The sequence below is a fragment of the Conger conger genome, chromosome 13 (assembly GCF_963514075.1).
Source record: "Conger conger chromosome 13, fConCon1.1, whole genome shotgun sequence".
Taxonomy (NCBI): Eukaryota; Metazoa; Chordata; class Actinopteri; order Anguilliformes; family Congridae; genus Conger; species Conger conger.
Window position 1 is genome coordinate 23606579 of NC_083772.1, and position 27834 is coordinate 23634412.

Below are 27834 nucleotides of genomic sequence, written 5' to 3' on the forward strand. Positions count from 1 at the left end.
ACACAGAGAAAGAAAAGAAAAACCCACTTATGAAAATGCGAAAGTGTACTAACAGAGAGCACTAATGATGAATGACTCCAGGGCTGTGCTCGATGGATAATTCCGGTCCTTTCATTGGTTTTGGACAGAGTTATTAAGCCCGACTGAAATAAAGTTCATTCTGCCATTGTTCTCAGGGAAAAGTCTGGGTTTACTCCATTGGAAGGCGTTATCCTAAATAAAGGTTGCAGAATTAATTTACCTTTCTTTTGAAAGAACTTCAGGATGCTATCTGATCACCCGGTGTTACGGAAGGACAGCACTTTATGCAAATCAACTCTTGCCTCATAAATAATCCACAGACGCACTGTCGACGTCTAGTCCAGCTTTAATTAATGTTCATAAATGAGTTATTAAACTAAAGGTCAGGTTGGCAGAGTTCCATTTGAGGGTTTTTTTTTTTTACTTAAAACTGCCATTAGGGAGATGATCTACATCCATTCCTACCAGCTCTGCTCACCACCCTAACGGGCAACCCCGAGAAGCAGGACCAATTTGGAGGTAATTCTCCTTCTTGGTTGTTTTTCTTTGCCACATTATTTTTTATTCTCTGTCACACAGAAAGTTTCAGCATGCATTTAAACTCCGCCATTCTCGGTGTGTTCAAAAAACTTTTTTTGTCAACTAAGATAATTTACACAGCATGAAAACAGCCCAAATCTGAGACTTTATTGCTGATGAATACTCACCAACACTGCTAATTTAGTTTTATGCAAGCCTTTATCGCACTTTGAGTTTGAAGCTTTGGAGGTTAATGAGACAATTTACCTCTTTAAGTTAAAATGATCTCTGTGGTGATGGAACTGAATCAAGCTTTGTCTTTTCTTTTACTTCCCTCGACGTGAGAAAAGAGAACTCCTCAGCTTGGCAAGTACCTGCGAACAAGCTCAGATCTGATCATGTTTCTTAGTCTCCTTTGTGTGTGTGTGTGGTGTGTGTCTGTGTGTGGTTTGTGTGGGTGTGTGTGTGGTGTGTGTGTTGTGGTGTGTGTTTGTTGTGGTGTGTGTGTGTTTGTGGTGTTTGTGTTGTGTGTGTATGTGGGGTGTGTGTTGTGTGTGTGTGTGTGTGTGTTGTGTGTGGCGTGCGTATGAGTGTGTGTGTGGTGTGTGTGTTCATTAGTCAGGGAACAGAAACCCAGTCTCTAAAAGAAGGCTTGTTTCAGCTTCCCATATTTCCAGGGTTCAACTGGATGATGCTGAGCTTATGATACATGGGTGGAATTTGTCGAATGAACTTATATTTTCATGTATTGTCAATGTTGAAGTCACTAGAATGTTAAATAATCACAGAATACGCATGGGCGCTGAGGTAACATGGAAAACGTCAATTCTGTGCTAACACCAAATTTTCCTGAGAATCCACGAAACATTTTAGTATTTCAGAATAGATGATACAAGGTGATGATGAAGATGAAGGTGATACAAATATCAAGCAAGTTACGGTCATTTGGCGTTGAATATTGTCTCAGAGAACCATCTGTCTTCGTATGAATGACTGTGCCAGCTTGTGCTCGTTTGGCCTTTCCCCTCCGATAGCGCCGGCTCCGGTTTTCCCTCCGCCAGCAGAATGCCGTGGGAATGCTAAGGTGGAGAAACGGCAGAAGCGTTTTGGCCGGAGCTGCCTCTTCGCTCCGAGTCTCTGCCCGGGCTGGGACACTGAAGCCATCAGCGGTAATTACCGTGCGTTCGTCAGTCCCACAGGAGAAGTTTCACTCCGTCTCTTAATTACCCCGGCCGGCTGGGCTCTCTCCGCTCAAACCAGCCCGATAAAGCACGTTCTGCAGCCTCTCCCTCCGACTGAAGCCCTGCGCCCTCCTCTGTTATATAACGTGAGAGAGTGTCTGAATGGTTATTGGCAGTGGGAAGTAATAAGAGTGTGTTTGCTATGGCTCGTATCAGAATTTTGCGTATCCATTTATTGCTGATATTGCTGCTATAATGGTCTCACTGTGCCAACAGACCACCGCTCCTGTTTAAAAGCCTTCGGCCCTGTCTGCAGGCCTTCCTCCACCTCTTCATCACCCCATGGGCCGGACAGTTCTACTGGACACCGTGGTTCTGTAAGATCAACTCTGTGCCTCCATCATGATGGATTAAACACCATTCTCTCTTTTTAATGAGGTCTAGAATGTGTTAGCTGGAGAGACAGAGAGAGAGGGGGGGATGCAAAGAGAGAGAGTTGAAACTTGGTTAAACACATTTCTACATGCAGTCACCTAGCAACAGAAAACAGTAGGTAGGCTTGCTGCGATGCTCTGTACATCAGCTGGGAATATTTTCTCAGCACTTTCTCACATCCCTACAACATTTGCTGTACTATGTGTTTTTAAAAAGAGTAACGCAAATTATGCTAAAAAAAACGAACTCAGCCACAGGTACAGACTCAAGCCTTCACTGGAACAAGGTAAGAGCCAATCAAATTGCACAGGGAAGATGCCTTGTAGCAGAAAGCATTCCTGCCAAACTCCTCCAGTGTGAAATACGACAGTCAGCAGGTTTATGAGAGCTGTGTGGAGGATGGGGAATCAGAGGCACAGTTAGTCAACTGTGCATCGTACAGTATCTCTTCAAATTACAAGGTTAAACAGGCCAATGCTCACCTTTTCCTACCACTAAAGTGTACCTCCTGCTTATCTAAAAGCTAGATAGTATCTAGCACCGTATCAAGCCTGGTCTTGAATACCCCCAGTGTTTCTGCCTCCACTACATCTTCCACACAGTGACCACTCTCTGTGTGAGAAAATACTTCCTAATGTCTGTGCGGAATTTATCCTTTGCCAATTTCCACTTATGCCCCTCTTCAGTCTACAAGGTTATAGATTTACTCCAGTTACCCACAGTTCATCAATTACCCAGTCATGGCAGGTTCGGCAGTGAACATGAGGATTTGTGCTGTATCAAATCCAATTTACAGAAAATTTTCTAGAATTATTTCATCCAGTAAGATTTGGAGAATGAATATATTGATCAATAGATCTGGAGGATGAGCACGTTTATGACGGGACTCTGTGATGGAGAATGGCAGTTCCTGGATTGGCAGTAAAGGGACGATTGAGTTGGTGGGTCTTAGGACAGATTTATCTTCACTTCCAGTCAATGGCAGCGTTATTGTGCCTGTGAGACCTGAATCTGTATTCATAAAACAACTTGTCTCGGACCAGGTTTCAGTGTAGAGCACCTGCGTGAAAATCCAGTCCTGCAGGGGGCGCTGCATGACCCCAGCAGACATTTGATCAGTCAGTAGAAATTTTGTTCTGCCCCTTTAAGCCCGCAGGCCTTGCTGAGCTAAGTGTGATCTCAGGCTGGCTGCTGTAGCCGTGGCAGCGTTAAGCTCTGTGCCTGTTTGAGGCGATAACGACACTGCATTCACTACCCAACAAAAGTGCCAGCTTAACCTGCTCTGATAATCACCACTTGCTCTGACACATTCAAATATCACCCAACAGCCATTTTACATTCCTGTGGAAGGGGTTATGATTCATTAACTGTCATACTGCGACATGCCCAGAGTTTGGCTGCTTCCATCAAGATTAGGTGGAGCATAGTGACGGGTTTGATTAACGGGCAGGGCCTCAGACTCCTGTCCTTATTTAAACACGCTGGCTGTCAGTGGCTTCAGGGGGTGACCAGTACGATAGCACTGAGAATAGACAAACACTACCGGCAGCTAGCAGGCCAGTGTATAGCAGCCATTTTTCTTTGACACAAAATGTGTTGAAAGAAATAGCAACAATAGTAACACAAAAGAGTGTGTTGGATATTAGCACATCCTTTTTGAGACTGTATGCATATAATCGTTTTTGACCGATACTAACCTATACAGACCTCAAGTCTTACTGTACATGTCAGGTACAAGAGCTTTGTCCCACCGCAAACCTGCAACCCCAGCTCAGTATCCCCTCCACAGCCGATCCTAGAGGCTACTCTAGTGATGGGTTACCATGGACAGCATGATGCATTGGCTCCAGAGAGCTGGCTGCACAACGCACGTATGCTGCCTTCAAGTTGTGTCAGAATGACTGAAATTCCCACCTGCCAACTGGGAAAAACCTTGGAGTTGGAAATATTGGAAGTTGGTGGGTTAGCTCGGAAACTGTCGGTAAAACTGCTGAAATACAGCAAGAGAAATTACTTCCATGACCAAATTACATTCCAATGAACAAAATTATAATATAATTTAATATTTGCACCAGTTTACCCCTGACCTATTCACTTGGTTTGGTCTAGCTGTTAAGGTGATGTTAGCGAGAAATTGAGGGAGCTGCTGTCAGCTAGCTCTCACAATATTTCTGACAGGAGCAGCAGATAGGCTACATGTTTATCTGGTGTCAATAATTCAAGCAGCGCATTATCCTGTTTTTCCTGTGTCAGTGTTGATGGATGCTGGCATACACCTGCTTTTGGAGGAGATCCAGTCCAGCCCAGCCCATGTGCAACGCATGAACACTGAAACACCCTGGCACTGGGACATCCTCCCATCGTTCTGCTTTCTCCCATGTGACATGAACGAAGCAACAGGATCAACATTTTCAGCTGTTTCTAGTTACTGGTTCTTTTACATCCGCTGTCAACCACAGCAGCTAGCAGACAGGCGGTATCAGACACTCAGCAGACAAGGCTTCCTGGTTCATCTCCTTCATGTGTGGTCAGAGCCGGGGGAGAGATTCCACTGCGCACACGCCTGCTTCCACTGCACACATGCCTGATTCCACTGCACACACACCTGATTCCACTGCGCACACATCTGCTTCCACTGTGCACACACCTGATTCCACTGCGCACATGCCTGATTCCACTGCGCATTTGTCTGCCTCCACTGCGCATATGTATGCATCGTCTGTGCATGTATGATGTATGTGTGATTCCCCTGCGCCACCCTCCATCTGCTGCCGCAGGTTCTCTGGAGCAGACAGCTGTCCGTCATGTCAGTCTCAGATTTGACAGTTGAGTCTGCAGTGATCCCAGCAGCCCGAGGGGTTCACTCAGAGTCTCAAAGACTCCCAGCAGACTTCCTCTGGTACACATCACACAGAGTCTCAAAGACTCCCAGCAGACTTCCTCTGGTACACATCACACAGAGTCTCAAAGACTCCCAGCAGACTTCCTCTGGTACACAGCAGAGAAACACTGCTGAAATATCATCTCTCCTATATTCAACAATATTCAATAGAAATGCCTTCGTGACATTTCCCAAAAAAAAGATCAATAGGATACAGCAGTGACATTGTCATATTTAAAATATTTAAATCATCTACACCATACCTTTTATGCCATAAGTGCACAAAATAACATCAAATTTAAATTATGCGGAAAGGCATCTCATTCAGATCGCTAGAGCTAGCGCTAGCCTGGCTAACATCCAGTGGCTGTGGTAGACTCAGAGACCGAATGGCAGTGCTATTTCTGAAGAGAGAGGTGACTGTATGTTTAACCTCCCACACTGGTCCTCTGTACCAATAGGGGCATAATTACACGGCAAAGCTAAGCAATGTAGTAAAAAAGTCAAACATTGTCAGCCCTACCGTGGCCAGATGGGACCAGTGGTGTGGGCATTACCTCATCTCATTAGGCAGAGAGGGAGGGCTGATTTAGCCCATTTCACTCCGAGAACCGAGAGGAGATTTGCTCTGCTTGGCCCATCTCTGTCTGGTGTGTTGTTTAGCCAGGAGAAAAGCAGGTTGATTATATTTCACCGCCGACCCTCCTGCAGTTCTAAACACAAAAGGCTGCTGACAGCCTCATTTTGGTAAATCGCATTAAAACCCAAACCGTCGCCCACAACCACTATCGTTCCAATTAGCCCAGCCCCACTGTGCAGTTACTTATCTAACCGGGCTGATGGACAGTAATTTAGCACTTAGAGCTTCTAATGGGCCATCGTCCATCAGCATTCTCTCTCCAGTCTAAAAGGGATAGGCCCATAATAATCCCTTAACCAGTCTGAGGGGCTACTGGGGACAGCACTTACACATATCTGTGACTGGGCTGTGCCAAAATAACTATGATACAAATTAAATACAAATAGGAGTACATCTGTTCTCAGAGAATATGAAATGTAATGTGTGATCCCACCGCAGGCTCCCCATTGGTCACTGGCCCCATGGTGCCACAATGAACCTCCAATCAGGACTGCAGAACTGGCCTGTTTATGCAGTACATATGCACACACATACACACATACACACATACACATGCATACACACACATACAAACATTACACTACATTACGTTACATCACAAAGCATTTAGCTGATGCTCTTATCCAGAGCGGCGTACAACAAAGTGCAGATTGAACACCGATATAAGTGTGAAGAGGACCCTAGAGGACAGTACGGTTCTGAGTCCTAACATGACCATACAGATACAATTGTAACCCCTGGAAGAATACATCAACTTAAACTAGCATACCACGGTGGGGAGCTAGAATACCCCGAGTACAACAATACAATATCTAATACAATACAACAATATCTATATATAAATATATATAAGTGGCATTGTAATCTATGGCATATACAAGGCTAATTATGGTGGTGATGTAGGGAGGGAAAGGTGTAGTCTGAAGAGATGAGTCTTCAGTCTGTGTTTGAAAGAGGCCAGAGACTCTGCCGTTCTGACATCCACAGGGAGGTCATTCCACCACCGTGGGGCCAGAACAGACTGCAGTCATGAGTGAGAAGTGCAGGTGTGGCGAGGGGGAGGTGCCATGCCTTCCAAAGTAGCAGAACAGAGGGGTCTTGTTGGTGTTTATGTCTTGATAAGTGATTGAATATATACAGGCGCTGATCCTTTAACTGCCTGGTACACGACACCAAAGTTTTTAATTTGATGCGAGCAATAACAGGCAGGCAGTGGAGGATCCTGAGCAGGAGGGTGACGTGAATGTCTGGGAACATTGAGTACCAGACGGGCTGCAGTGTTCTGGATTAGTTGTAGGGGTCTGATGGCAGATGCTGGAAGGCCAGCCAGCAGAGAATTGAAATAGTCCAGGCGGGACAGGACCATTGCTTGGACAAGGAGCTGAGTGGAGTAGGTGGGGAGGAAGGGACGGATTCTCTGGATGTTGTACAGGAAGAACCCGAATGCCCGGGCCACCGTAGCGATGTTCTCGGAGAAGGACAGACTGTTGTTCATCACCACTCCAAGGTTTCTTGCACTGGGGGATGAAGTCACTGTTGTATCCCCTAGTGAGATGGGGAAAAATCGGGGACACACACATACACATGCTCACACACACGCACTCACACACACACACACACACACACACTCACACATACACACACCTACACACGCATACACAAACACATGCTCACACACACACACACACACACTCTCACACACACACACATTTGGGACAAGGGTGACTCTGTAGACCATCAGAACCTGCGAAAGCAGCAGAAAAGCTGGGTGCAGCAGTGTGGTTGGTACAGTGGCTGGTGCTACATCAGTCTCCCAGCCTGTAGCTGGACACAGAGGCTGTAGAAGTCAACAGGGCTACGCATCAGTCAGACTCACCCCCTCTGGGTCACTGTGCCCCCCCTCGGACATGGGGGGAGATGGGGGGGGGGACACCCCCATCAGTCTCTCACCTTGTTCCCTGTGTGTTCTGTTCAGGCTGTTTTTATTTCACTTGGCCATTCTGAAGAAAATTCCCCCTCAGTAGATCTGATTTACCTGGCAGCAAGTGTCCAAGGGTTCTGCATTATTCAGTAAACGCTGTGCCATGCCGAGAAAAGACACATACTGCAAGACTTCATGCATGAACATACGACAAAGAAGCGGTTGGCTTCACTGCACAGGAAGTGGGCAGAAAATCAGTTACTGGTCCTCCAGTCCTCAAAGTGAATAGACCTCCTGCGTGTCAGAACATGGATTATCTATAAGTACAGGGGGCTCAAGCCAATAGATGGAGGGGTTGGTTAAGTCAATATGAGGCGCTGTAGAGAGTATAAAGGTCCCATCTGGAGAGGGAAACAGGATGCTCCAAGGTGAAGCTCTTGACAGCTTCCAGTCTTTTCTCCCAGAGAGGAGAGAGTTACATAACTACTCAACCCGAGCGCTGGGAAAGAGCAGCAATCAAACGCTGAAGTGGTATTCAATTCGACAGAATGCGGAGGACTTGTACCGTCAACTGCCATCCTGTGGTTCATGCATGTGGCAGCTAGTACGCTAAAAGTTTTATATCACCATCTGTATAACAGATTGAAATATGTGTATAAATGGAAATTGGCAAAGGACCAATTCCACCCAGATATTAGGAAGTATTTCTTATATTTCAGAGAGTGGTCACTGTGTGGAATATCTTGCCAGGACAGGTAGTAGAGGCAGAAACACTGGGGGATTTGAAGGCCAGGCTTGATACAATACTAGATACTATTTAGCTTAAAGGCAAACTAAGCTGCAGTTTTAGGCGAGTATTGCTGGGCTGAATGGCCTGTTCTCACCATTATGTTATGTTATGTGAGACCAGTACTGGTTAATGTGGCAAATATCATATAAAAAAACAAAAAATGACCATACTTTTCTGCCAGATATCAGGAAGATAAAATAATAGAATAAAATATATATTTTATATTATATATTATATATTTATATGACATATTTTGATTGAGCCTTCTTAAAAAAAAGAAGAAAAAAGAATGAATTCCCTTCATTCATATCTGAGCACAAATTTTGTCTTTACGTTTTTGCCAAATTCACACTGGAAGCAGACACGTTTTAACTGGATTTTCTGCAGCAAGAGTGAATGAGCAGCTGTTCTCAGAAGCTTCTCTCTCATCTCCAGTCCCCATAAATCCAGCAGAGACCTTTTCTCAGCTCAGACCCGTTTCTGTGAGCAGCACAAAGCCCTGTGTTTGTGTGCTGGGCTCCGTCTTCGCTTATGCAGGCTCATTTAGAGATAAGAGCTTTCCAGGTCCACAAGGACCCCACAATCTTTCACGTTTGGCAGGAAAGTTAATATTCCGCACCTGCGGCATTCCCTGTTCCATTCGGATGGATTTTCACATTTACCATCTGCTGCAGTTTCTGTTATTTCCGAAATATTGAACAGTTTTTGCAAATGTCGGTTTTTTGTTTAACGATACTGGTCTCTGTGAAGAGTAATGAGGCCATTTATACTGTAAGACCACCGTGTACCTAGTACCCAACACCATAGAGTTCAACATAACCCACCATGCCATTATAAAAACACTAGAGTTCAACATAACCCAGCACACCATTATAAAACACCATAGAGTTCAACATAACCCACCATGCCATTATAAAAACACCAGAGTTCACCATAACCCAGTATACCATTATAAAAACACTAGAGTTCAACATAACCCAGCACACCATTATAAGACACCATAGAGTTCAACATAACCCAGCATGCCATTATAAAAACACCAGAGTTCAACATAACCCAGTATACCATTATAAAAACACCATAGAGTTCAACATAACCCAGCATGCCATTATAAAAATACCATAGAGTTCAACATAACTAGCACGGAAAATATAAAACACCATAAAGTTCAACATAACTAGCACGCCATTATAAAACACCATAAAGTTCAACACAACCTACATAAAACCCAGAAGGTCCTGTTCAGAGGAAGGGAGAGAGAGGGCTGTGTCCCAATAGATACAAATTATAATTAGCTTATCTACAAAAGCTCTACAGTGCATGTAAATGGAGAGAGAGAGAGCGAGAGAGAGAGAGAGAGAGAGAGAGAGAGAGAGAGAGATTGATTACCTGGCATTAACCAATTTATAACAATGAGGTTTCTATTCCAAAGATCTTAAATCCTCTGCAGTACTGCCCAGAAACGCCAAGCCTGATGTCGGTCACCGCACCGGTTCCAAGCATCCAGATAATCAGAGGGGTACAGCGCTTATCATAATTAATGACGTTACAGTGGGCCACTCTGATATACGACCAACATGGAGCTAATCAGCATAGCCGCATCTCAGATAGACAGTGAGCTCAAATGTATTCTTAAGGGGAAGAAAGGAAACCTTATCTCAGCAAAAAGTAGCTGTAGGTGTTTCCGTAGAACGGCCACCACTAATTAAATGCATACAGCGTCCAACATCATCAGTGAGTCAATCCATGTTCCGGGATGCCTCACTCATTCAAACTGACAGTAATTCAGGGAAAATAAAAAAACAGAGATTACTCGTAGAAACGAGCTACAGGAGCTCAGCGGTGGTAAAGCAGATGGCCCCTGCATTTCTGGTATACCGCTAAATGCTACGCTAGTGCATTTCAACATAGACGGCAGCAGCGACAACGTAAAACATTCCGCAGGAACAAAATTACAATTATCGACATGCAGCTTTTCATTACTTTTAAAAAATATTGTTGTTACAAGCGCACGGTCAGATTTGTGTACCAAACACTACAACAATGATGACGTTATCTATCCTCGGCTGGCCAGCTGCATGGGACGCAGCAAAGCATTCTTGCTCATGGGTTTTTTTCCCCAATTGCGCTTCACACCAGTTGCAGGTTGCCATCGATTGGACACTGATTACACTAATGTATCCTATTTGTAATCAAGTTTATAAATTAGAATTATGCCAGTCAGATTTTTTTTCAAGGTCCAATTGTGGAAATTGTATCACTATCAAAGGGAAAACATCATGGGAGGCTGAGTTTTAGCCTCTCATGATGGTGATCTAAAAACACAAGACATTATTTATATCATATTCAGTATATTGCTATGTACATGAACCATGAAAAACATGCTTTCAATCCAGACTTCAGCGCTACATAGTACACCCCTCTATGTAATAGGGAGGAGTATACCCGAAGTATCGTTCCCGAAACATCCACTTTACGTCGCTATGCCACGGGCTGTGACTGTTTACCAAAACAAACGGAGGACACACAATTTTTCCAATTGCCAGTATATAAAGTATATCATATATAGAGACAGCGACGCCAATAGAAACCAATGGGGAAAATGAATTGGACTGAAATACAACTGGAAGAGAAATGGCCACAGAAACACAGTTTTTTCTCTGATTGGCCAACGGGCCATATCACATGAACATGGTCATGTTGTCCCTTTTGCAGATTGTAATTTGCTGTCAAACATGAGTGGAATCCAATGGGAAAATTTGCTTTTTGAGTATCACTAGGGGCCAACTTCATATCATTTGGCAAAACTAATAGCTTGAAAGCTGGCCTCTTGCACCAGACTTCACCGGATCAGAATCACACATCCTGCGGCATCACTTTATTTCTTATTCATCGGCGGTTATTGACAAAGTGTCCCGCTAAAGTCCCGAGTGCCTGGTTTTATTTTATGGCATGAGGATGCTTTGAGTTAAATCGCTCTGTGTTAGACACGTGTACGCAGTGCATCTTATAGCATGTCTCACAACGTGACCATCAAAGGCCTTTTTCTCTCAACTGCAGTCACAACAGAAAGCTGGATGCTGAAGTAATCTATGGAAATTAAACCAAGGCTCAACTAATACATTTTCCTGGCTTCAAGTTCATATAAGTCAGTATATTCCAGAAAACAATTAAAAACTTCAAGCAGGATTATTGATCTGTTTATAATATATCATGATGTAACATTGAACCAACTAAATGTAGGTGGTATCTATTGGGCTGAAAAGTAGTGAAGTCCAGTGAAAAGCTTTCGTCCAGCAGAACAGGCCTGTGGCATGAGGGGGACATGCTGATGATATTTGTAAGCTCTTTCACGGTTCAGTGGAGCGGAGCCAGCACCTATATTATTTTTTGTGATTTGAGGTTATCCTATCACCAGAACACGATCAGCTCAGGTGCTCTACTCCTCTACCCATCTCCAGGGGAGACACACAGGGCTCACTCCAATCCCTTATTTTTCTACTCTTTTTCCTTTTCTTTTCTCCTTTTCCTGCCCCTAACTCCACCCATCGGGAGAGGCTAGGAAAAGATGAAGTAGGCAAATGGAATGTCCTTGCTCCTTCAAATGTCAGTTCTAAGCCATGTGTGTGTGCGTATGCATGCATGTGTGTGTATGTGCGCTTGCGTGTGTGTGCGTGCATGTGTGTGTACACGTGTGTGTGTGTGTGTGCACGTGCATCAAGTTGTAAGGGCTGTCCCGGTCTCTCTCTGTAGATTACATTCTTTATGGAGGCCCTTATTTGTGAAGGAGAACGGAGGGCTGAACAGAAAGGAACTTCAGAGACCCGGGTTCAGCCCAGCAGAACTGCAGAATCCCTCTAGAACCAGACTCCTCTGTTCCTGTGTAGAAACAGAGGCCTTATCAGCAAACAGATTCCCAGCAGGCTGTGCTGGGTTAATGTGGACAGAGTCTCTCTCAGCAGGCTGTGCTGGGTAACTTTGGAGAGAGCCTCTCTCTCAGCAGGCTGTGCTGGGTTACTGTGGAGACAGTCTCTCTCTCAGCAGGCTGTGCTGGGTTACTGTGGAGAGTGCCTCTCTCTCAGCAAGCTGTGCTGGGTTACTGTGGAGAGAACCTCTCTCTCAGCATGCTGTGCTGGGTTACTGTGGAAAGATTGTCTCTCTCAGCAAGCTGTGCTGGGTTACTGTGGAGAGAGCCTCTCTCTCCGCAGGCTGTGCTGGGTTACTGTGGAGAGATTGTCTTGCTCAGCCTGAAACCCCATTAGCAGTCAGGCTCATTTTTTAACAAAGCTGCACTTTGGTCGTTTTCTGTGACATTTAATAAATAGGATTGGGGAATTGGGGTGTTCGATGTTGAGTCTGGAGGAAGGGAAATGAGTACATGGCTGACTTCAGAACTAAACTGGGCAACCATTGGGTTTCTTCCCACAAGAAAATGTAGACACAATCTGCTTTTTTTTTTTCTTCATCTAATGCCTCCCCATGTTATTAGGCCAAGGCAGCAATGCTTTGCGGCCGAATCAAGGACAGATGATGTAACTTTCTCCCTCACGCGCTTAGTGGAGGAGCTGCATGTGTCTCCAGCCCATGGATAGTCAATGGGTGAGGGAACAGGTAACAGGAACTTGGTCCATATTTCTCTCCAGTCTAGGACTCAAGCACAGCTGTGTGGCTCTGCCCTTTCAGCCAGGTGGCAGCCAATCATGTTCCCCAACCAAAGGGTCCTGTTAACACAACCAGGAAGTGCTGAGTGCACATAAAAAGTCCAATAAATCTCTATCAGATTTTCTTGGAGTCGAGACAAAATAGTGGCTGAATCCCATTTCTGCTTTATTTGTCCTTGAGCAATCATCTTGCACCGATGCATCTTGCATCATCTTTTATTTTGTTTTTCTTTTTGCTTCCCAGACATTAAGAGGAGTCCTGGACCTGCTAAATAAGCAAATATGTTTTCTCTGACTCACCACTTATGAAAGGCCTGCAGGCATCTGCGTTCTCTTCCTGGTTTTAGTGTCTAAAACTCACACAAACTTTGCAAAGAGCAATGATGTAGGTTTTCTTCTTAAGCCTCTAGCTCTGCCTCAAGAACACCCCAGAGCGCAATGGTCAGCTAACATTTAGCAACATTGTCTGATAATTATGCAAAGACATATGTCATGACATGACTCTAAGACAGAGGTGGGCAATGAGGGCTGTTCTTGTGTCCCTGTATGGTATGGTTTTACTGTGATCTAAGCTCAGTGAACTAGTGTTGGTGTATATGGCCAATTCGCTAATTTGGCCCAGAGTAATTGGTGGAAACAAAAGCCTGCATACACACCAGCCCTCCAGGACTGGAATTGCCCACTCTTGCTCTAAAATATGCATACTTCAACCGAAATGTATTTTTGTTTTGTACTTGAATCAGTATGGAACACAAATCAAAAGCTCCAAGATGATATGAAAAGCCAAAAAAACAGGAAAACTATGCATGTTCTTAAATGCTCATTTATAGAGTTCTACACATCCAGAAGGTGTACAACTGCTAGCACATTAGGGAGTGGATGTCACAGATGCATAGCTAAAGGTGTATGAACACCAACATGAAACTGTACTATAGACAGTTATCGACTTAGGGTATTCTAGCTGCCAACTGTGGTATGCTAGGTATTCTAGCTGCCAACTGTGGTATGATAGTTTGGAAGTTGATTGTACTCTTTAAGGGTTCTGATTATCTGTATGTTTACACTAGGACTCGGAACTGTACTGTCCTCTCAGGTCCTCTTAGCACTCATACTTGTGTTTGATTTGCACTTCATTGTACATCGCTCTGGATAAGAGCGTCTGCTAAATGCCATGTAATGTAATGTAATGTTCTATTTTATGCCCCCCCCGTATCTCTCAGGACCCACCAGTGAGCGCTAACATACAGTTTGGGAATCCCCACTCTAGCTGGCTTTGTGGGATTGACATTAACCCCAGTGGGGGATGATGGGATAGGTTCCATCTGAAGTCCTCCCAGGGAGTGCTGGAGCCCTGATCTCTTTGCCCTACCCCCTCACCTAAAAGCATACACTCACACAGCCCGCAAATTATTTTTTGCAAACACACAACACACAGTGTCTAATCACATGGGCAAAATTGTTGACAGTGAGCTGTTGTTGTTGTTGTTTTCTGTCCAGCTCTGGCTGGCAGGATAGAGTTGTGCGTGTGGATGTGTGTGTGCGTGTGGTGTATGTGTGTGTGTGTGTGTGGTGTATGTGTGTGTGCATGTGTGCGTGTGTATGTGTGTGTGTGTGGTCTATGTGTATGTGCATGTGTGTGTGTATGTGTGTGTGTGTGTGGTCTATGTGTGTGTGCATGTGCGTGTGTATGTGTGTGTGTGTGTGTGGTCTATGTGTGTGTGCATGTGCGTGTGTATGTGTGTGTGTGTGGTCTATGTGTGTGTGCATGTGCGTGTGTATGTGTGGTCTATGTGTGTGTGCATGTGTGTGTGTGTGGTCTATGTGTGTGTGCATGTGTGTGCATGTGTGTGTGTGGTCTATGTGTGTGTGCATGTGCGTGTGTATGTGTGGTCTATGTGTGTGTGCATGTGCGTGTGTATGGGTGTGTGTGTGGTCTATGTGTGTGTGCATGTGTGTGTGTATGTGTGTGTGTGTGGTCTATGTGTGTGTGCATGCGTGCGTGTGTATGTGTGTGTGTGTGGTCTATGTGTGTGTGTATGTGTGTGTGTGTGCGTGTGTGGTCTATGTGTGTGTGCATGCGTGTGTGCTATCTTCCCCACCCCCCACCCCTCCATCGGCACAGAAGCCATGCTGCCTTCACCGGGTACTGGGGGGCCTGTTTGTTTTTCTGGGTGTTATGGGGGGGGGGGGGGGGGTTGGTTTCACCCCAGAGGCTGGACAGATAGTGAGCACCTCCCTATGGACCCCTCCCCCCCCCCCCCCCCACAAAGCCCAAGGCTGCATACACTCACTGACTGAGCCACACACACACCCGAAGCCAAGCCTCACAAGCCCCAACTGAGCCCCAGTCCTCTCGTGGATCCTGTCACTACCCATGTTGCCCCATTATCGCCCGCTCTCTTGCTCTGTGGTGAGCCTGGGAGGACTGCTGCACAGAAGGAGTGACATCATGTCTGTGGGGGTGTGGGATGGCGCACGCTTTGTTTTGCTCGTAACAAGCAGAGACTGCTGAGCAGAAACACTCGTTGGGGCTATTATGGGATGCCTCCAGCCTGCCAAGCTGAATTAGGGTCAGACCGTAAGTAAGAGAGGCACTTTTAAATTTAATCTTCACCTGAAATCCCACCTGCTCACAGCCATACTGGCCTACTGAGCATGCCTGTGCTGAATAGATAGGCATTTCATTTGCAGTAGTTTGCATCGCTTTTTACTGGCAGTAATACAAATAACTGCAGCTTCTTTCAAGTAGCAGAACCCTACCCTAGCACATAACATGGTAGATAGGTGGAGAGCAAAATGAGATTAGCAAACAAAGGAGAGGGGGGAGGTCAACTTTATGTCGATGATAGTGGCATCCCTCTGCCCCCACCCTCTGTCTGCAACTGCATCTTGCAGCTAGAAGACGTTATCTTGCAAAGGGGGGCATCACATCATAGCGTCAATATGGTTAGGCTCGCACTGTAGAACCACAAGGATATGAGCAGTCTGGTCAGGCTTCAAGTACTGCGAGCTTATGAAGACAGCCAAGCTTGCAAGACCATTCATAATATAACTGCAGGACACAACCACATGCAGAGTAACTACACCTTCTTCATCATATTTTCAAATAAATGCCTAATAAATCCAGGTGGAGCTTTTGTATTACATTTGTGAAAAAGACTTGCAGGGATTTCAAAGGAAAGCATTCAGAGCACGTGTCAGGCAAACACATCATAATTCATCTTTGAAGGCAAGCTATGACATCACTGAAGACTTAAGTGAGTCGTTTTCATGTCGGTACAGCGCAGTGAAAGGAAGAAAATCTGACCAGGTAATGCTGCCACCTGGTGGAAATCTGGTTTACTACACACAAGCATGTTCCAAATCACCAAAGGGGAATAGAGTATTTTTAGTAGGCCTTCTGTTTGGACAGCACTGCATTTACATTTGATTGGAGTAGCAATGAACACACATCTACACTCTCTGCCCTCAAGAAAGGATCAGCGTATGGGTGTGAAATTACACCATCATGTGTTCATTTGGTTACAGTACATAATGACTCCATAGTGTGAAATCTGTCCTTAATTCCAAATGTATCTACTGTAATGAGTTAGAACCTTTACAGTTCATAATAATAATAATAATAATAATAATAATAATAATAATAATAATAATGTCTCACAGCAAGGAGGTCCTGGATTCGAGTCCCCGTCGGCCGGGGCCTCTCTGTGTGGAGTTTGCATGTTCTCCCCGTGTCTGCGTGGGTTTCCTCCGGATACTCCGGTTTTCTCCCACAGTCCAAAGACATGCAGGTTAGGCTAATTGGAGAGTCTAAATTGCCCATAGGTATGAGTGTATGAGTGTATGAGTGTGTGAGTGAATGGTGTGTGTGCCCTGCGATGGACTGGCGACCTGTCCAGGGTGTATTCCTGCCTTTCACCCAATGTATGCTGGGATAGGCTCCAGCCCCCCTGCGACCCTGTTCAGGATAAGCGGGTTAAGATAATGGATGGATGGATGGATGGATAATAATAATAAGAATACTACATGGCATAGTGACCCCTGTTTTTGAAGGACCTGTGCAGAATTGGCTTGGCCCTGAAGCAGGTTCAAAATATTTACACTGTCAGGCCCCTACAGTCAACAAATCCCTGAGAAGACAGAATCTCAAATCAGAAAATCCTTTCAGTCTCTTTTACTTTGTTGGACACCAAGGTCTGAATGCAGGAAAATCTTTTCCACAAAATCCATGCATTCAAACAGCTCGATCTCATAAAGGGAACAAAAAACATTTTTCACCAAAAAAAAAGAGATTTTCTTTTTTTACTTTCTGCCCATTGTTTTTCAAATCTATAACTAATTGGCAAAAATATTTTGTGGAACATACAGAATGAAAAACCACACAACTTTTTCTTCCCTTCCAAAAAATATGCAGCAACCAAATCAAATTTTATTACAGGCATACTATGCAGGATTTTTACTTTGAAAATGTAATTTTCTAAGGCATACCCATGATGCACTGGCAACCTCAGCCTTTGACCACCTGCCGTGCTCCTTTACCATGTTATTGTATAATGTGTTGGGGCCATTTCAGTCTTTTCTGTCAGTCTTTTTTCTTTTTTTCCTTTTTTTCGTGTGAGGAGAGTGAGTGTGGCTCCAGAGTCTGAGGTGGGATCAGGGGGAAGTCCAATCGGAAAACGTTCTGCTACAATCTGCTACGGCTTCTGGGTTGAACAATATGTTTCCCTTTGTAATAGGCTTTGCGAAAAACAATTGGAGGGTGGTCGTCATAGGCCTACGCTTATGGGGCTGAACGTGACCCAGCATAGCATTGAAATTGCTTTACCTCACTGGTAACGATAAACAGATAACAATAAAAACAGTAAAACATATCCTGCAGAGTATGCCTTTAATTATAAATAAGAGGCAGACACTCTCCCTGTCACCAGGGGGCGATCCTGAGCATTAAATATGAACACTGATCAGTTTAATTATTCAAATTCAATCCTTTACAATTATACTATCAGTACCGAAAGGTGTCTACCCATATTTTTTTAGCCCATTTCTTTTGTTGTCAATGTAACAGATTTAAGGCACAATCGCAGGAGACAGAGATATGAATTGCAGGAACATTAATCTCAAACCGTTTTATTCTTCTCTTGCAATCAGTGCAACTCAGGGCTTGTTGTTGTTGTGTAGAGATTCACACCCATTTTGGCTCCTGCAACAAGCAATCACATTTGATCATTAGTTTACTCTCTTATCAATAACTATCAGCGGAGCATAGCTAAGACATACGTATAGTAGGTCAATACAGAGTGCCCTCTGCAACAGCTTAAATTACACTGAGGGATGATAACCGAGCCCCCAGAAGGGAATTGGAAACTTATTCCCAAACTTTTCTGTTGACGAAGCATTAAAGCGATCAGTCATCAGCTTCTGTTTATTCGCTCCCCATATCAAATGACCGGTCACGACCAATCACGCTGTCTGCCTGAGATACTGCTAATGGGGAACCGTCTGAAAAAGCTGTATTCTGCTACGGCACAAATACTGCTCTTTAATCCTCCTACAGATCAGCGAGACAGAAACAGATTGCTGGCGTGTCTGTGATATTCTGTGATACTTCTCCTGGGTATTGACCAGTATATAAATTGTAAATATAGTACAGCAAAGTCACAAACTTCAGCTCAGCATCCTCACACTCGTTGGGCAGCCTGTGACTAATGGACTGAAAAAATGGATAGTTAACTCTTTCAAAATAACATTTCAGTTTCAGTATATGAAACGGGTGTAATTAAGGATATTTTGTGTATTTACAGAAGGTTATTATGGCTTCTGAAGCATTATTGCCAGACAAGCTGCTAATCCCCGGATACCGTCAATTGCAAAGGCAACTGCTTATATGATCAGACACTTCTAACACAAATAAAAAAAAAACAATAATTAATTCATTGTACAAAGAACCAGGCCGTTCATATTTTAACACAAGACAGTGAACTATCTGTTTAATCGTATGTATTTGTGGGTTACAGTGAGCTTATCCAAATTGCATTTGTATGTGTTGCATTGTATGTTTGTGCGTGTCTTGATTCGTTTGCTGCCTCTAACATGACTTTTGCTTTGTACACATTTTAACTTGACTGACTTCCATGCCATAGCGTTTCCGTGGTAGGAAAGGGCCACCTACCTATTCCTATTCCCCTTGTACTGGAATACTAATTAATGCTAACCAATACCGCCCCTGTTATGACCAAGGTCAGGAGTTCTTGTTTATTGGCCTTTTTTGCGATGTACTGGGTGCGGTTTAGAGTGCCGATCCTGGATCTGTCGTGGAAGGCTCTGAGGAATGTTCCACTTCCAAAACGGAAGGTTTATGTTTTAATTTATTTTATTATTTTTATTATATATTTTATTATTATTTTTATTATATATTTTTAAAGTTTATCGTCTTCTATACTCATTTCACTACGCTAAAATATATAATATATAATCATTATAAATATAATACCTTGCATACGTTTAAATATGTTATACGTTTTTATCTTCGCGCAGCAGTTCTGTACCAATAGTGGTAGCTTCCATTTGTTCGTAAATCCGGAGTGTGCGCTGTCACAACAAATTCTAGCTAGGCAGACTATGTCAGCGTCACACCGTATAATATAAATATCAATATAATATCCATTATTGTAAGCATTATATCACATTTCAAGTAGCAAGATCAAGCTTTCCTAAAAGGATATTACAGCACAGCAATTGTAAAACAGTGGGAGAATTATTTTTGACAAAACACACAAGTCGGCTACTGTTGACATTAGTACACGATTATGCCACATAATTACATGGATATACCTTGTTCAGTAGACTGTAAAATGAACATCGTTAACCTAGCTATGAGGTAGGCTACCAACAAGCTCTTTTCCAATGAACACCAGGAAAATACAAGATAAACAGGACTTCCTCAACTGCTTGGAGGGGTGTGACCATAGCGTTCAGTAGGTGTGACCCGATGTCGCCTCAATACAATTGAATCTCGCGACAGTTTCCCGACTGCGTCACTTCTTGTGAGATTTCATAAAATTTCATTGTGTTGTTGGTAAGTTAGCATGAGTGTGTTGGATGCGTTATTTTGCAAAAGTCTGTTAAATGTTGGGTTTGCATATAGACTGCTATGTTACCTAACCAGGCATAATTATTATTCGTTTTCACGAACTGGGGAAAGGAAGGTAACGTTACGGTTGTAAGCTTGCTAACTAACTTGTGATTTAAGCTGCTAGCTAGCTAACGTAGCTAATGGTTTAGCGGTAAGCGTGCTTTATTTCTCATTTTTTAATGTCAGATACAGACCCGTATTGTCGCTTTGCTCGTGACGTTGCCAACTCGTGTGATAACAGATCGGCGAATTAGGTTTGTGTGACAGCTAAGATTAGATTAATGTAGCTAACGCTACTGTTAAAAGACATTCATTTAATAAAAGCATAGATTCCCCGGGTTGATCAAATATTAACTGGCTATCCTATCTTAAGACAATTCATTTTTCACTTTACAGTTTGCGCCGTGGCTAACGTCATGTCGGGTGGTCCTGCAGTCCGGGTGAGCATCGAATCCTCCTGTGAAAAGCAGGTGCAGGAGGTATCCTTGGATGGGCAGGAGACGTACGTTCCGCCTCTCTCCATGTCCCAGAACCTAGCCAAACTTGCTCAGCGCATCGACTTTGGTCAGGGGTCGGACTCGGAGGGAGAGGGTGCAGATGGAGAGCCCAGAGAACAAGAATGGGGAAAACAGGAACCTGAAGAGGAGGAAGGTTCGGTTTTTATAAAAGCACGTTTACACTTATGAACATGATCCTTTACTGTGCGCAGGAAAGCTTTGTGCCCAAAGGAAGTCATGTAAACTAATGCCCATAACGAAACTTGTTTATGAAAATTTTATCAACCATTATGTCACTTGAAGATTTGTTTTTGTTTCTTGTGTGTTTGTCTTTGTATGACATTGCTCACAACCATGTCACCATTAGTGGGCATCATATTTAAGTTCAAGAGTTACACAAAGATTACCCAGAGATTGGGTTGGGAATGAGAATCTGGGGTTAAAATGGCATGATTTTAAGGTTTGTAAGCTTGCTGGTTCCAGGCTTTTCCCTTTTCTTCCCTTGTAGGCACAGTAAAGTTCCAGCCATCACTGTGGCCCTGGGACTCTGTGCGTAACTACCTGAGGAGTGCACTGACAGAGATGTGTGTGCTTTATGATGTTCTCAATGTCGTCAAAGAGAAGAAGTACATGGCCTTGGACCCTGTTTCACAGGACCCCACTGCTGGCAAGGTACACTGAGAAATGCTTTACTTGTCACAATACAAGGATTTTAATTTGAATGCATTATTTTGTGCAGATTGGAAAAAACACCAAATGTTTAGATGATGCACATTAATTTAGGGTAATTATTGCATCACAGTCTGAGTCTGCATCACCACCACAGGTTTGCAGAATGCATGTAATTCCCTGGAGAAAGTAAAGCTGATCTTTGCTTTTCCATGCCTCAGACCCCTCAGGTGTTTCAGCTCATCAGTAAAAGGAAATCTCTGGCAACAGCGGCACAGCTCCTCCTCAAGGGCGCTGAGAAGCTGAGCAAGTCAGTGGCTGAGAACCAGGAGAACCGGCGACAGAGGGACTTCAACTCTGAGCTTCTGCGTCTCCGGTCCCAGTGGAAGCTAAGGAAAGTGGGGGACAAGATTTTGGGGGACCTCAGCTACAGGAGTGCGGGTATGAACATGAATGCTTTTCACCTGTGTAAGGGGCATCAAATGTAAGATAAAAAAGGGGAGAGAAGGGATGCATAAGGCACCCATCTACTTTATTTTCATTTTAGGCTCCCTGTTTCCACATCACGGCACTTTTGAAGTGATTAAAAACACAGACATCGACCTAGACAAGAAGATCCCTGAAGATTACTGCCCTCTGAACGTTCAGATTCCTAGTGACCTGGAAGGATCTGCATACATCAAGGTGACAGAAGCCCTTTCTGTTTTTGCCTAAAATGGATGACCTGAACAGGTTTGAGTGTTTTGCCATGTACATTTTTACATTTCCCCCCTCAGGTTTCAATACAGAAACAAGCTCCTGATATTGGTGACCTTGGTACTGTGAACCTCTTCAGAAGACAGCCCAAGGCTAAAGCGGGTATGGACAGGTTCACTGTTGCTCTGTAAATAATACTTCAGATTTCAAACGGTAATATTGCCACCTTTATTTTAAGGATGTGTTTGGGCATAGTAGTACACAATTGACAGAATAACATGTATTGACCTCATGGGATTGACTTCTTCGTAGGAACTCAAGCCTGGCATGTGAAGCTAGAAGCTGCCCAGAACGTCCTTCTCTGCAAGGAGATATTTGCTCAGTTGTCCAGGGAAGCAGTCCAGATCAAATCCCAGATCCCACACATAGTGGTGAAGAACCAGATAATCTCCCAGCCATTTCCAGGTGTGATATGAAGCCAATCATTTTTTTTTGCCATTACCATTGCATTGTCTGAAATGTTCACATTTATCTATCAATTAGAAATTCAGGTTTGTACGTCTTCTTTCTTATGATGAAGGCCTACAGCTGTCTATATCTTTGTGTCACTCCACCACTGGAGAGAAGAAGAATCAGAAAGCTTCTCCAGAAAAACCCAAACCAGACGATCACCTGTATGTGCTGGAACACAATCTGCACCAGCTCATGAGAGAGGTATGTGTGTCAAAAAAATGTTTTGTGTGTATTTGGCACTGTACTCCCCATTTTTTTAAATTTCTAAACAGACGGTTCGCACATGCTGAAAGTGCACATTCTTTTATAGATATTGGTTTCATCATGCAGAAATTACACTTTTTATGCATCACTATGTGAAATCCAGGAATGTTGGTTTGTTGCATGCAGCAGTTGGAGCTTGAGTGCTGTAATCGCCGTGACTAATGTCGCCACATCTCCCAGTTTCATAAACAGACGCTGAGCTCCGTGGTGATGCCGCACCCTGCCAGCGCCCCTTTCGGCCACAAGCGGATGCGGCTGGCCGGACCCATGGCTTACGACAAAGCCGAAATCGCCACCCTGCAGCAGAGCGAGGGGCTGCTGGAAAAGATTATCAAGCAGGCCAAGCACATCTTCCTCAGAAGCAGGTCGGTCTGGATGGCCTTGGGGTGTCCCTGAGTGTCTGAATAATTTAAGGCTAAAGTCACTGTAGATTTCCGATCAGATTTCTGTCACGCTTATTGGATATTAAAAAGCTGTGTATATTCCAAAATCACAAACGATCTAAATCATGTCTAACTTATGTGTTGTCAAACACTGATGTGAAACTTAACACGGTTTTCACTGTAGTTCTTTTCTTTTTATCCACATGAAATTGCACCATGTTAGATTTTTTTAAGTAAGTAGTGGACATGCTGTATATATCAGTCTTGTATTAGCAGAAGTTTTTTCCTTGGCTGTTGTGAAGTAAATAAGAGATTTTAATTATCATCCTCCGTCCAAGAACAGAGCACAATTACGTTTAAGAATATACTGGGTCCGTTGCCACGGGTCGGATATGGATTTACCTGCCCCATATCCCGCTTATGGCTGTTCTGAAACGGATCAGTAAAATTCGTATTATTCTCCGTTTGCAAACGGGGCCATATTGTAAGCTTAGTGGTTGCTATAGTTTTACTTGTTTATCTGACTCCTTTTAAGATTAGAATTTAGAAGTTTGGTTGGAAACATGCGCAAACCTCGGGAGTGGTTACACTCGACTCTTACCGGCACCACCATTACTCAGTATATGCTCCCGGGATTAGCATTATTGCTGAAATCTCAGTTCGGCGGAGAACTCAGAGGCTGAGGGTCTAGCCAACACAATACATGCACTATACTGACATGATAGTTGCGAGCCCAGGTCGGCGTGCATTTAGAGGGCTCCTTAGAGTTAACTTGACAGGAACCGGCATAGAAACGCCCATGGGTTCCCTTCGCGTCAAATTACAAGAGCCATGCACCACCAATCCTTTTATGGGCCGAACTTGGCTGCCTTTCCCAGTTTGGAAACACCACTAAAGTACCAAGCCACTGATCAGTTGGTCTTTGGTCAATATTGTCCCCCTGAGTATTCAGTCGTAATTTAGGCTGAAAAAGGTACAAGATGAATTAGAGTCATGGAGATTACGCAAGTTACAAACAAAATAGTTTATTCGCAGACAGGTAGGTTATTAGCTTTAGAATATCAGTCAGTTACAAAATAGACAAATTGAAAATAGAAAATAGAGTAAATAGTCTTACCCAGCCTGCTTTGGCTACACACATATACAGAGTCTGCACAGTGTGGGAAGTCGAGTGCGATCTTCCCTGATAGGCTGTTTTCCCTTGCTTTTATGCCAAATCATACGTTTGATCCAGACGGCCGTGCCATAAATTAGCCTGGAGGGGTTGTCAAATCTGAAATTTAGACCCCCTCCCTTGGGGGTTGTCAAGTAAGGGTAAATAGAAAATTAAATGATTACCAGAGAGGACATTCCACTGTTCCAGTTTTACCTTGACTTCCTGAAACTATGGTTTATTAAACTCCATTTGGTATGTAATGTATCTCATCTGATTCCTTGATTCTACCGGATCACATCCATACCGAACAGATTATCCTAACGTCTTATTATGGTGCAGTTATCATGAAACCTCCCTCCTGAGTATTCATTTTACATGCAATTCCTGTTACTACTACATAAGACATAATGCAATACTACAAGGATCACATGGGCAATGTTTACAAGGTTTTACCGGGTCTATTGACCATCTCAACAGCAGTTTTGAAGTTTTCATCCAGGAGAGCAGTCACTGGTGTAATGACAGCAGTGCCCAAAGGAGGGCACTGTGGCATTGTCCGGAGTCTTCCCCTTGGAAGTGACCAGGTATGGGGTCACAGGAGAGGTCACAAATGTTCTGGCGCATTCTTTTCCCATGAGTTTTTAATGGTCCTTGTGGCCTAACTGCCCTTAGACCACTCATACATCTTCCCCTTATCTCCTTGGCGCCGATGGCCTGAAACTCCCCAAAGGTAGTCCATACAGTATTGTCCTCTGTTCCTTTGGCACATACCAGAAGCCCCAGCTCACAGGCTCCTCACAAATGGCAGCCCTTCTCGAGTCACACTTTGCCTCCCCCCTACACAGCTGTGATGGTACCCCCAAGAATAACCATTTTGTTTTTGATAGTCCTGTTAAATGTCTGCAAGTGATTAAGTGAATCTTACTAGAATTATTTTTTCAAATCTTTTTTTCAAAATGTTTTGCAGTTCATACTTTTATAATGTCTCATGAAGACCACAAGGGTCTTCGACAGACAATGTATGCCCCAAGTAGAAGTTGGCCTAATACATTAACAATAGGGAAAAGCCGAGAGCTGACTGTTTGCTGTGTGTTGCCGCAGGACTGCACGGACGATCGACAGTCTGGCCAGTCGCATAGAGGACCCTCAGATCCAGGCTCACTGGTCCAACATCAACGACGTGTACGAGTCCAGTGTCAAAGTGCTGATCACCTCTCAGGGCTATGAACAGATCTGCAAGTGAGTGTTGCATGGCAGCAGGTCGCAGACAAAAGAATTAAAGCTTGGTGTTGCCATTTCTGACAATATTTTTTGTTTTGTTTTGCAAGTGGCGAGTATACCAGCCTAGTTTTGGTGAAGATGTTTGCTTGTTAGGTGGAAATGACATTGAAAACAAAATATTTAGTTGTAGCCTGTGTAACAGTGTGACAGTGTTGGGTGTTTATGTTCCAAATTCAGTGGTAGTTTGGACAGTTACAATGAGTAGTTGTCAGGGATTTCTTCAGGAAAATGTGCAAAATGTTGATTTTTCTAAAGGTCCATATTCTGACTTTATTCCCTGCCCCAAGATCTATCCAGTTGCAGCTGAACATTGGTGTTGAGCAGATTCGGGTGGTGCACCGGGATGGGCGTGTCATCACCTTGTCCCACCAGGAACAGGAGCTCCAGGACTTCCTCCTCTCACAGGTCAGTGTATCTTTCTGTTTGCTCTTCAGCCTTGCCTGTGGCTCTTTCCTCACATCTCTGCAGACCCAGGATGAAATAGTATTTGTTATGACCTCCAGTATGTAAACTGCAACTTGACTGGTTGGTGGAGGCATACAACCGCAAGATGGTTATATCGCTCTAGTTTTGGATTCAAATACATTTCTGCATTTGACTAAGCTTGCCTCATATATTGGGGCAAATTAAATAATCCCAAAAGTATAAGCCCTGCCCATTTTATAGGCTCAGATGCACCAGGCAAGATCAATAGAGCACAGAAAAGTATTTGAGAATCCAAAACTAATACTATTTGAACTCTACAATGGGGCTCACAAAATTCAGTGAGTAATCCCCTGTAAAGCTTTGTGTATGAACACAGGCCTCAATCTCACCGGAGGCTGTGTCTGGGTGTTGCAGATGTCTCAGCACCAGGTCCATGCAGTGCAGCAGCTGGCCAAGGTGATGGGCTGGCATGTTCTGAGCTTCAGTAACCATGTTGGCCTGGGTTCTGTCGAGAGCATCGGGAACGCCTCTGCCATCACTGTGGCATCTCCCAATGGAGAGTACGCCATCTCAGGTACTGGTCTCCATGCGCACCACCTGCTTTAACTCCTTGCGTTTTCTTTCCTGGTCTCACTAATTGGCCACAATCGTGTATGCATGACAGTGTAATTAAAGGAGCTATGTATTATTTGAAACCCTATCTAGTGTGCACAAGGGAGAACTGCAATCCTAACCAAAAGCATGACACGGCCTCACTAGTTGCTCTCAATCAAAAATACAAGTCGGTGCCAAGTTCTCTTTTAACATGTGTATTTGTGCCTGGTGGTGGTACAGAGCTGAATGTAGTATAATGGGGAAACTGACATCCAAAATGTCAATCGGTGAATCTTAAGTTGGATAAGTAATTAATCACTTTTTTCTATTGCAATTTTATAATGTATTATAGCAGTGCATTAGCTACACAGATTGCTAGTGATGCGATTTGTTTGTGGGCTAGCCATGTGGACGCACACTAACATTAGCCACAATGGAATGGTAGCTTGACCGCTAACGCTAGAATTCTTCTAAAGCAACCTCAGGGTTGTGGTGCTTCATTTGATTATCAAGGCTTGAGACTCTTCCCCCTTCTGTACTCCCGCTCTACGGCTGCAGTGCGGAATGGGCCTGAGAGTGGTTGCAAGGTTCTGGTCCAGTTTCCTCGAAACCTGTGCAAGGAGTTGCCCAAGAGTGACGTGATCCAGGACAACAAGTGGAACCATCTGCGCGGACCTTACAAAGAGGTGCACTGGAGCAAGATGGAGGGCCGCAATTTTGTGTATAAGATGGAGCTGCTCATGGCAGCCCTCACCCCCTGCCCTTAAGCCTGCTCTGGGAGGTGGACTGAGGATTGAGGGGCGCTGCATCAGAGAAACTCACAGCAGGAATCCTGTTTCTGACACTTTCTTTGCACTTGAACAAATTCTGTTCAGTGTAAAGTGTATTGCATGTTATGAGCATTTCTTGTTAAGGATATCGCTGCCAACTGAATTTTAATTTGAGTGTGTGAATATGAGCAGATTCACTGACATGAGTCCGCCCTTATGCTGGGTCTTGTCTGTTGAAGTTATATAAGGTTCTTATATTTTCACACAAAATATTCAAATACTGCTCCATGTAAAGCTGCAAAACATACTTTCTGTTAAGAAAAAAAATGTTACTTGGGAATATCACGTATCAGCTTTAAGCAAAAGAATATATTTAGGCAATGAAAATAAATGTCTTAAATTCA

General features: G+C 43.9%; 1 protein-coding gene and 1 long non-coding RNA gene across 5 annotated transcripts; one reads left to right on the top strand and one right to left on the bottom strand.

Annotated features, from left to right (window-relative positions):
* Positions 1–440: 440 nt before the first annotated feature.
* Positions 441–20024, bottom strand: LOC133108458 (uncharacterized). Of its 2 annotated transcripts, XR_009704658.1 has the most exons (3): positions 19881–20024; positions 18173–18249; positions 441–2175 (listed from the first exon to the last, which is right to left on the bottom strand). It is a non-coding gene; the product is annotated as an uncharacterized LOC133108458 (long non-coding RNA). The 2 variants fall into 2 exon arrangements; XR_009704657.1 differs by lacking the exon at positions 441–2175 and having other exon boundaries at positions 17999–18249.
* Positions 19666–27834, top strand: med17 (mediator complex subunit 17). Of its 3 annotated transcripts, none has more exons than XM_061217995.1 (13): positions 19666–20124; positions 20578–20832; positions 21187–21350; positions 21569–21788; positions 21895–22031; positions 22124–22205; positions 22356–22508; positions 22624–22757; positions 23001–23185; positions 25461–25598; positions 25928–26045; positions 26481–26640; positions 27219–27834. In XM_061217995.1, exons 2-13 carry the CDS (start codon positions 20598–20600, stop codon positions 27425–27427), a joined length of 1935 nt encoding a protein of 644 aa, XP_061073979.1. In that variant the 5' UTR covers positions 19666–20124; positions 20578–20597; the 3' UTR covers positions 27428–27834. The 3 variants fall into 3 exon arrangements, with proteins under 3 accessions (XP_061073979.1, XP_061073980.1, XP_061073982.1); XM_061217996.1 differs by lacking the exon at positions 19666–20124 and adding an exon at positions 20127–20254; XM_061217998.1 differs by lacking the exon at positions 19666–20124 and adding an exon at positions 20326–20435.

Bases quoted from the DNA above. Each gene is read 5' to 3' on its own strand.
- med17 (XM_061217995.1), top strand. From the start codon at position 20,598: ATGTCGGGTGGTCCTGCAGTCCGGGTGAGCATCGAATCCTCCTGTGAA. The intron at 21,351-21,568 runs GTACACTGAGAA...TCCATGCCTCAG, and splicing joins AGGACCCCACTGCTGGCAAG to ACCCCTCAGGTGTTTCAGCT. The intron at 22,758-23,000 runs GTATGTGTGTCA...CACATCTCCCAG, and splicing joins TGCACCAGCTCATGAGAGAG to TTTCATAAACAGACGCTGAG.